The sequence below is a fragment of the Camellia sinensis genome, chromosome 8 (assembly GCF_055761805.1).
Source record: "Camellia sinensis isolate YWXY chromosome 8, ASM5576180v1, whole genome shotgun sequence".
Classification (NCBI taxonomy): domain Eukaryota; kingdom Viridiplantae; phylum Streptophyta; class Magnoliopsida; order Ericales; family Theaceae; genus Camellia; species Camellia sinensis.
Genome location: NC_138968.1, coordinates 142,343,962 through 142,354,551, shown reverse-complemented (window position 1 = coordinate 142,354,551; position 10,590 = coordinate 142,343,962). Strand labels below are relative to the sequence as shown.

Genomic DNA, 10,590 nt, shown 5'->3' with positions numbered 1-10,590 from the left:
AATACATATAATGTGCACTTTGCACACACAAACACTTCCCACCAAATAATGGTTTCATTTTTTATTTATTTATTTATTTTTTGCAGTAGACAAGCGGAGAAGGGTTGCGATAACGGGAGCTTCTATATACACACACCCTTTCCTTTTTATACAAATCCTTCTCAATACACACACTAAAAAAATAAATCCTAATATATTTGACTCACTACACACACCTATCATTCCACATATATCCCCAAATGTAAATCATACACACACACCCCCTCTCACACACACACACCCGTGACAGACCCCTCTCACACACACACCCATCTCTCACACTCTCCATCGTTCCTCCCCAAAAGCTTCATCCATCCATTTGTGTCATTGAAGTATTGGCATTGAAGGGCATTGAAGAGCATTGAAATTTTCACATTTTAGGTCAGTTTACACAGATTAGAATCTTCTCATTCCTATTTTATTTGTAATGTAGGGTTAATTTTTATCATTTTCGAAATTTTCAGTCCACCCCAATGTAAGTGATTGCCGTGTTTCATTCGGAACTGGTTATTTGAAATTTTTGTTTTTGTTCGGCATTAGAGTTCCGAAATTTCTGCTTCTATTCGGCACTATAGTTCCGAAAATATTTACTTGGTTCGGCTTTCAAGTGCCGAAAATAATTTTTTTTCGGTTTTCAACTTCCGAGTAGTAGCTATAATTTCGGACAACAACTTCCGAACATAACAGGTATTTTCGAACAACAACTTCCGAACAAAATAGGTGTTTTTGGACAACAACTTCCGAACACAATTTTTTTTTTTTTTCCCCTTCTAACACTTAATTAAAACACTTAATTATAACACTCACTACACACACTCTCATTAATTTTACACACACTCTCTCATTATAATTTAAAACACTTATTATTTACACACACACTCATTACACACACTCTCATTAATTTTACACACACACTCATTACACACACACTTATAATTTAAAACACTCTCATTAATTTTACGCACACTCTGTTTATTTACACACACACTCATGACACACACTTAGTATTTTTTGCAGATAATATGGATTCTGAATATCAACAACGTGTCCCACCTACTGCTTTAAATAGACGACGTCGTGAATTGGATGTAGACCATCAACGGGGACGAGGGCGTGGGCGAGGACGAGGTCAAGGTCATGGTCGAGGTCGTGATCCAGTTTTGGTAGAATATGATATTCCCAGTGCCAGTCAAAGTAGGGGCCGAAGCCAAAGACGAGTTGAAGGTTATGATATGCCTGACATTGCTGTGGAGGATACCTCTTTACCTGATTCTCCTCCTGTCCAGGAAGAGTACCTTACTCATGCTTTTCCAGGTGGACCGACTGATCCGTCAATACTACAGAGTTTCAATAGTCATGTGGCTACAGCTATTTGGCACGAGGAGGTAAACATTCCTCAGTAAAACTGAAATTCATTTGTATATGAGTTTTTTTTTTTTTTTGTGTTGTATGGTAGTTTGTAATGAGATATCATTTGTGTTGTAGGAACGAGGGCCCCTAAAGTGTCATAATCACTCTTCCAAGATCCTTGCATGGCCATGGTGGTTAGTAGAGAACAACACCAGATTCAAAGCCATTATTGAGCAGTCTGGACTGTCACAGTTAGCTCGTTGCACTTATCGGTTTGTCAACAAGCTTCTAGTCTCATGTTTTGTTGAGAGATGGCAACCTGAGACGAACACATTTCACATGACAGTTGGTGAGATGACCTTGACCCTGGATGATGTTGGCACTATTCTTGGCCTTCCCATTGTAGGCAAATCAGTCAGCATACCAGATGTGACAGATCATCATGGAGTTACATTACTCGTTTATGGCTTGGGGATTACTGAACTTGTAGCACATGAAGAGGTTTCTTCTGCTGGTGGCAATTCAGTCAGGCTTGAATGGTTGCGAAGTCAGTTTGCTGGTGTCACAGATTCAGACCCCGATGAGGCTATACAGTGCGCTGCAAGAGCTTATTTATTGTTTCTGTTGGGATGTACACTCTTCAGTGACAAGAGTGGCGGCAGGGTTCCAGTTGTTTACCTCGGCTTGTTGATGGATTTGGGATCCATACATACTTATGCCTGGGGTGCTACTGCATTAGCATTTTTATATCGACAGTTGGGGTTTGCTAGCTGGTCTCGGGTTAAGCAGATGGGTGGTTATATGACTCTTTTGGAGGCATGGATTTATGAGCACTTTCGAGCATTCCGATCTCATCAGAACATGGGCTACAATGAATACATGCCACACATGTACCATTGGGCATCTAGGAGAGAGACGGGTTCCTCCATTGACCATTTGAAATCTTTTCGAGCCGAGCTTGACAGTTTAGTAGCTACTGATGTAAGTTTACTCATCCTATGATAATTTTAACACTTCCATTTATCTTACCCTTTATGTACTTTAATGCAAAAACACTTTACGTTTACAGGTTATTTGGGATCCATACCACAGCTGCAGAGACCGGCATCCATGTAACCCGGTTACGTTCTACCATGGATGCTTAAAGTGCTTAGACGTTGTCGAACCCTATCATCCAGATAGAGTTTTGAGGCAGTTTGGCAGGGTTCAAACCATCCCAGATGTACCGCTAGCTCCCAGTCGTGGTGCACGAGGCAACATATCTGCACGATATACCGTCATGTATAGATACTTGCATAGGATGTGGGAGGCTTGGGATAACCACGTGTTGTCTGCGCAACGGAGGAGCACACCAGTTCGTCAACCTTGGCAATGTGTACCGGGTTACATGGATTGGTATAAGAATATCACGCACCTATATATCGAGCACACTGATGAACCGTGTGTCCATGACCATCAGGATTTCAGCGAACATGCGGATGTAATCTATTATCCTCTCTGATGCATATGTAACTTACTTTTTTTTCCTGATATGTTCCCTAAAAGGTGATATTCTTTTCAAATGCAGCGTATTGCACATGCACTGCAGATTTCACATCCTATTATTGACGCTGGTTATCAAGAGGGGATTCGCCATCCTTATCGACTTTACCAGGCTATCGAGAGTATGACACATGTTCTTGAAGGTCAGCACATTGACGAAGCTGGACCTAGTTCTGCTGGAGGTCGCTTTCCATCTTCGACATTGACATACAGTCGTAGGCCTAGGCGTAGGCATACAGCTGATTCGTGACATGTTATGTTGTTACATGTTATTTTGTTAGTTGATGAATATTGTTTGGTGTTTTTTGTAAGATGACATTGTTGTAATGGTAACAGTGGTTAATATTTTCTTATTACAATGGAATGGCAACAATGGTATTGTAATGACATTTTATTATTAGAATGGAATGGTAACAATGGTCGTTGATTTTGTAAATTATATTTTCTTATTACAATGGAATGGTAACAATGGTCGATAACATTCAATCCACATTGCAAAACATAACACATCAACATCAAAAACACATCCATTAATTTCTTCCATAATTGTAACATTGTCAAATGCATACATGTGTCATGCGACATCAACAACATCAAAAGTCTCTCGAGTAGCTACATTATCATGAATAATGTCCTTGAAATGTTGAATGCGACGCACATATGCATCATCCCAGTCCACAGCTCAAGGGTGACGGTATTTTCTCTAATTAGTGGTAATAGGAGGAACTGGATGGCCTGGCTGCAACAAAACCTGCACCAAATATCAATTGACTTAGTGGTCATACCTCATAACTTCTTGTACATGCATAAACGCAATTGATAAGTTTCTGTTATACCTGGACAAAATGATTTTCGTTGACAAACCCAATGGCAATCTCACGTCTATCAAGTTGAGGTACTGGCACTGTTCTAAGCGGTAAAAAGATGAGACATTGCTGTAAAGACAAGTGGTATAACACAAGATTGTAGCACGATGCAACAAGATGCCCCATGTCTGGCATAGTCATCCAATGTGAGTATCCAGGACTGTCTTCAAAGTATGACAATATGCTTGTCAATTCTTCAAACCTTTCATAGGACCCATAAAGTGTAATGTATTCCTCTTTGTGTGTGTGCAGCTCACCTAATAGGTCACGCCTAACCTGAGCCCAATCATCTTCTGTATGACCAATTGAAGTAGCTATAGCCCTAAAACCACAATTCCCATCTGCAGCTACATCCTTGACAAACTTAATGTATGGTTTTAACCCAGTAGGGAAAGCATCAACATGTGCACCAGGTTTCACTGTTCTAGTAATGTATGCCTTCCCTTTCGAGTTCACCTTCTCCTTTCCCTTAATAGGTCGCTTCTTTTTGGTTTGCAAAGTAGAAGCTAATGTAGTGATTTGAGTGTCCCTAGGTGAGAAGGAATCATGTCCAGATTGCACTAACTCAAATGCACACGGGTCACAACGGGTAGAAACATTGATCTTCTTATGATCCCGAGGACGTGTTTTGGGCTTCACCTCCGGTTCAACAAGAAAAGTGCTTCCCGGATATACAATCTCTTTCAACTTCTTCAAAAGCTCCAATCGCATGGTTCTATCACTTTCATTAAACTTGTTGACAAACAACTCTACTTCTGCATGACAAGTCACCTCTGTTTCCTCTTCTTTCTTGCATATGGAGATATGAAGTTGCCTCCACTGTGAGTGTATGGTAGCAAGTGGTATAGGACGATCTTGTCTGATGTAGTCAGCAATCTCATAGGCGCAAGGTAAACCATGAGTGTGGCGAAGGACGCATCCACAAGCTTCAACATCAATACCAATGGAATTGGCTCTCTTACTCTCGACAAGCAAATACTCCAATGCAGAGATAGACACATTCCCCCGTAGCTCCCTGAATTGAGAAGGTTTAAATTGATGTTGCACAACAGTTAGACTTTTCTCAAATGAAGCCTTGATATCAGTGTGTTGCAACTCAAGCAGACTGTGTATTTTCTCAAATGATGCCTGAAATGAGACTTGAAATGAACCCAATTGTCTTTTAAGTTTTGCATGTGCACTCTCAGCCCTGTTCAATTCAATGTAAGTCAAGTTAAAATCAAGTACATGGCACTTATTAATAACATATTGAAGAAAAGTAATCTTATCGGTTCGTTGTAACATTGCCACTATGCAAACACGTGTCTGTCCATGCCGCCACAAATTTGTCCTTGTAAGGAACCAACCAAGTATCCATGACATATTTGACTGCATCAGGATAACTACTGAATTCCTTAAGTAATAATTTAAGATGCTCCTCGTATTGAATTTCATAAGATGAATACACTACAGAGTTCCACTCATGGTTGAACTTCTCCCATTTTTGCTGTGTCTCAAACATTTTCTTGCATTTGGTCAACACATTCTTACTGATATGCCAACAACATAATAAATGTCTGGCACTCGGGAATATCTTCTGTATGGCATTCATCAAGGCTAGCTCTCTGTCAGTAACAATAACTGTTGGCACAACAAACCCATCCATGACATCACGTAATGTAGCTAACACCCACACATAGTTATCGACCCTCTCATACTGTAAGTATGCAAAAGCTACAGAGAATGTCATTTTAGTTGATGTCACTCCCACAATTTCAAGAAGAGGAAGCCGATATCTGTTGGTTTTATATGTGCAATCCATAATTAATATACGTGGGAAAGACCGAAATAAGTCCAAACTGGTAGGATGTGCCCAAAACAAGTCTGTCACAGTCATCGTGGACTCTTCAGACCGATGGCGCTCAATGTAATTATACTTGGCCAATTCACCCAATAACTGTTGCATCTGTGATCTTCCAGCTCTCTGTACCACCCTGTTTCGATGGCATACATTGTAAATGGTTTTAAGTGTGTTTACATTGAGGGCATCTCGCTGTTTCAAGATTACTAGGATTTCTTTTGGCCGAACCATGCTCTTTGACATATCCATTAACAATGCTTTCTCATCCTTTGATAGCCTCCCCGCATATGGATGTCCCTCGAGGTGCTCCGCAGGTGGATGATTATGCAATCCGCATACTACAGTCAATGTTCATTCATCATATGTGGTAAACCTGTGAGCCCTCATATCAAAAGGACAACCACACTTCTTCGTACCGGTTATTCTTGATGTATTGTTGCCATCATGTTTTAACTTCTTTGTTGCTCTATATTGGCCACTCCTCTCACAAGCAAGATACATCCTGGGTCTTTTTTTCCCTCCACCATAGTCTGATGTTTTGATTACAATGACCAAACCATTTCTCTTTCCAACTTCACGTACCCAGTTGAGCAATTCATCCTTACTTTTGAATACCTACAAAGTTAAATAAATATTATCAAACATTTACATTTGGTGAGCAATTCAAAACATAATCGTTCTAATTTCGTAGACTGAACATGTTCAGTTGTGAAATGAGTGGTGTAATCTAACACAAAATCCGCGCAAACCTGACTTCCTTGAGTTGACACATATTCCTGCATGTTTTGTATAACATTACAAATTTTTAATGGCATTATAAATATTAATTTGCAATTTGAAACTATAAATTTGATATGCAGTTTGCAAATTTGGAATATAAAATGGAAAAAAAAAATTTACTTCATTTGGAAGTAGTTGTCCGAATTTTTTTTCAAATTTCGGAAGTTGAATGTTGTACAAGTTAACTTTGTTCGGACAACAACTTCCGAATTTGAATACATTTTTCGGACAACTTCCGAAATTTATCACTTTTTTTGAACATCAACTTCCGAAAATACATAATTATTTCGGTAGTACATTTCCGAACAAAATAACAAAATTCGGCTCTGGTTATCCGAACGACGCTGCGAAAAAAAAAAAAATTAAACTCACATGTCCTTCGCTCTACTTCACATGAATACTTATTTGCTGATTTTCAGAAGGCAAATCCTCCATCACAATGATGTTTTCCCTACAGAAATGCCAAAGCCCTTTGTAAAAAATGAAAACCCTACAGAAATGCCAAAGCCATTTTCAAAGAAGCATGCCAAACCAGCGGCTTACACACACGATGAAACAATGTGAACTCTGAGGTGTGCATTGAGATGTTTTCAATTAACAATGTTGTCTAAAATGGTAATTTCACTTAGGGATAAAATTGTAATAAAATTAAATATCATTAAGTGTGTGTATTGAGGGGATTAGGTGTGTGTATATAGAAGCTCCCTGCGATAACAAAGGAAAGATATTAACTGTGAGGGTAAATTACACTGATACCCCTTGAGGTTTATGTTTATTATAATTTCTTTTCTCACTTTTTAAAAATTATATCTCCCCTTCGAGATTTAAAGTTTCATTACAGATTCCTCCCTTAGCAATTTAATTTTATTAAATACCAATTTTGTCCCATTGGGTAAATTACATTGACACACCTCATATTTTAGAAATTACAATCCCCTCCCTAAGGTTTAAAGTAACATTACCAATTGCCCCATCGGTTAGTATTAGTTGGAAAAAAAATTCATTGAAAAAAAATTAATTAGAAAAAAATTATTTGAAAAAAAAAATTAATTAGAAAAAAATTATTTGAAAAAAAAAAAATTAATTTTTTTTTTTGTTAGTAAAATTATAAAATTTTTGTTTAAAAACCAATGTAAACTCATTTTTTGAATTTACATTTTTTTCTCAAATTTACAAACTAAGACGACCATTTATAAATCAAAAGAATTATCAAATAAATTTTTATGACAGTTTTTAAAATTTTTGTAAATATAAATTGAAAACTGAAAACCAAATGGTTACCAAATAGGCCTCAGATGGTAAAAATGTCATAAAATTAACAAATAATTAAATAAGTTACCAACGTAAGAAATGACTTATCAAAATATTCTTAGGCTATGTATGATTTGATAGTTAGAATTTTTTTAAAAAAATTAAAAATTAATTTGGTTAAGAAATAAAAAATAAAAAATAATTATCATTTAAGGATAAAAAATAATTATCATTTTAATTTTTGGGCAGGTTATATACATACGTATGCCTGTTTCAATTTAATTTGAAAAAAATTATTTCTTATCACTCAAAAGATAAAAATTATATAAAAATGATAATTATTTTTTATTTTTTATTTCTTAACTAGATTAATTTTTAATTTTTAAATTTTTTTTCTAAAAATCAAACCATACATAGCCTAAGAATCTTTAATAAGTCATTTCTTACGTTGGTAACTTATTTAATTATTTGTTAATTTTACGACATTTTTACTATTTGAAGTCTGTTTGGTAGCCATTTCGTTTTCAGTTTTCAATTTATATTTACAAAAATTTTAAAAATTGTCATAAAAACTTGTTTGATAATTTTTTTGGTTTATAAATGGTTGTCTCAGTTTGTAAATTTGAGAAAAAAACGTAAATTCAAAAAATGAATTTATGTTTTTAAATAGAAATTTAAAAATTTTACTAATAATTTTTTTTTTCAATTTATTTTTTTTTTCAAATAATTTTTTTTCCAATTAATTTTTTTTTTCCAACTAATAGTAACCGAGGGGGCAATTGGTAATGCTACTTTAAATCTTAGGGAGGGGATTGTAATTTCTAAAATATGAGGTGTATCAATGTAATTTATCCAGTGAGGGTAAAATTTGTATTTAAAAAAAATTAAATTGCTGAGGGGGAAATCTGTAATAAAACTTTAAACCTAAGGGGGAAGATGTAATTTTGAAAAGGTGATGGAAGAATTATAATAAATATAAACCTCAGGGGTGCCAGTGTAATTTACCCTAATTGTTATCGTTTTCTTATTTGAAAATTTTGAAGTTATCTCACACTCTACTTGTTTTGACATAATATATATTTTTGCATATTTAATGCTACAGAAAGTGAAATTAATGAAAAACATTTTTTATAATTAACCAAAAAATAAATTATTTTCACTAAAAATATTTTTAATTAAAAATTAAAAAAATATTCTTTTTGAATTAAAAACTTCTCAATGCCACTACACTATCTGTGCTATTATCATTGTTTCCATTGCCATCATCGCCACCGCAACCATCCTACCATCACTACTGCTATCATCATCACTCTATTATTGTTGCCCCCACCACCTTCTCACCATACTAAGTGACGTGTCATAAATTAATAAAATTTTAGAATTTAAAATAGAATAAATTATAAATACACCCTCCAAGATTTGTTTAAAATATGAATTGTCTCTTGTGATTTAAAAAATTACAAATGCCCCATTGTCATAATTTTTTATTTAACAAGTTTAATTAAAGGGTGATTCTACTCACACCACTCTTTTTCCTCCTTACACCCTCCATCTCATTACACCACTTAAAAAAAATTGAATTCTCAGTACACCTAATATATTACCAAAACAAACCCTATGATAAAAAATTCTTCAAAACCCATCTCTTTACACCCATACTTTGTGCTACGCCTGTTCGGTAATACAATACTAAATAATTTGAATTACTCTAATTCTATGTTACCGGATAAAATTTTGTTTCCTAGCATTATGTTACCATTCAATTGGATAATTTCAGTACGCTTCCCAACAAAACCAGTAGAGTCCACATTGAAGTGCCTGTTTGGTTACACAATGCAAAACAATTTATAAAAATTCAGTGCTATAATGCCGACATAAATTGTTTGTTCCAACCTTTTGTTGCTATACATTTACAGAGCCACTTCCTTCTAAATAATGTAGTAATAATTTGTGTTGGGCCTGTTTGATAATAAAATGCTAGTGAATTTTAATTACTCCAATGTTATGTTGCTAGAAAAAATAGATTTGTATAGCGTTTTGTTACTATACATTTATAGAGTCACTTTGTTCCAAATGATAATTTGGGCCTGTTCGGTAATTTGATACCAGACTTATATTTTTTGTTCGGCAATTTGATACCAGACTTATATTTTTTGTTCGGCAATTTGATACCAGACTTATATTTTTTGTTCAGTAATTTACCGAAAATGTATCTTTTATTCGAAAATTTGATACCAGACTTATATTTTTTGTTTGGCACTGTGATGCCGGACTATGTTATTTTGTTCGATTTCGAAACATCGAACAAAAGTCACAGACCAGCCCAGAAAATTGAAACAAAAACCTACCAAACTAACAAAAAAACTCACCTTTCACTTTTTTGATGGTTTTTCACCACCGTTTCCTCATTCATTGCTTTTTTTAATGATCAAAACACTATGATTATCACTTTTTCCAAAGAGATGTGTAAAAGAAAAGTTGAGAAAGGAAAAATAGAACTAGGGATTGAAGATCAACGGGTGTAAGGAGATAATCAAATATATTTAATTTTAGTATTTTGTCCTTTTAAGTAATTTCACACATGGATAAATTTGAAAGAAAAAAACAATCTCATATGGAGTGTATAAGGAGGTAAAAGAGTGGTGTAAGTAGAATCACCCTAATTAAAAAAATAAAATTTCTCACTGTTCTCCTACACAATAATCAAATTACCTAAATTAGTAATTGAAATAAATTTATGATATTATTAAAAACTATTAATTGACTTGATAATTTATTAATAAAATGGTCTAATTGTTATGAAATTGTTAATCTCAATAGGTGGGAATGTAATTTTCAAAATTACAGCAAACAATTTATATTTAAGTAAACCTTAAAAGATGTGTTTGTAATTTACCCTTTAAAATATTATCTATTTTTTTT

General features: G+C 34.8%; 1 protein-coding gene across 1 annotated transcript; it reads right to left on the bottom strand.

Moving 5' to 3' along the window:
- Nucleotides 1-3,634: 3,634 nt before the first annotated feature.
- Nucleotides 3,635-10,081, bottom strand: LOC114286608 (PKS-NRPS hybrid synthetase cheA-like). Its single transcript, XM_082885621.1, has 5 exons — nucleotides 10,038-10,081; nucleotides 9,425-9,486; nucleotides 5,099-5,975; nucleotides 3,768-4,986; nucleotides 3,635-3,682 (listed from the first exon to the last, which is right to left on the bottom strand). The coding sequence occupies exons 1-5, from the start codon at nucleotides 10,079-10,081 to the stop codon at nucleotides 3,635-3,637; spliced, it is 2,250 nt and encodes a 749-aa protein (XP_082741747.1).
- Between the last annotated feature and the right edge of the window lie 509 nt (nucleotides 10,082-10,590).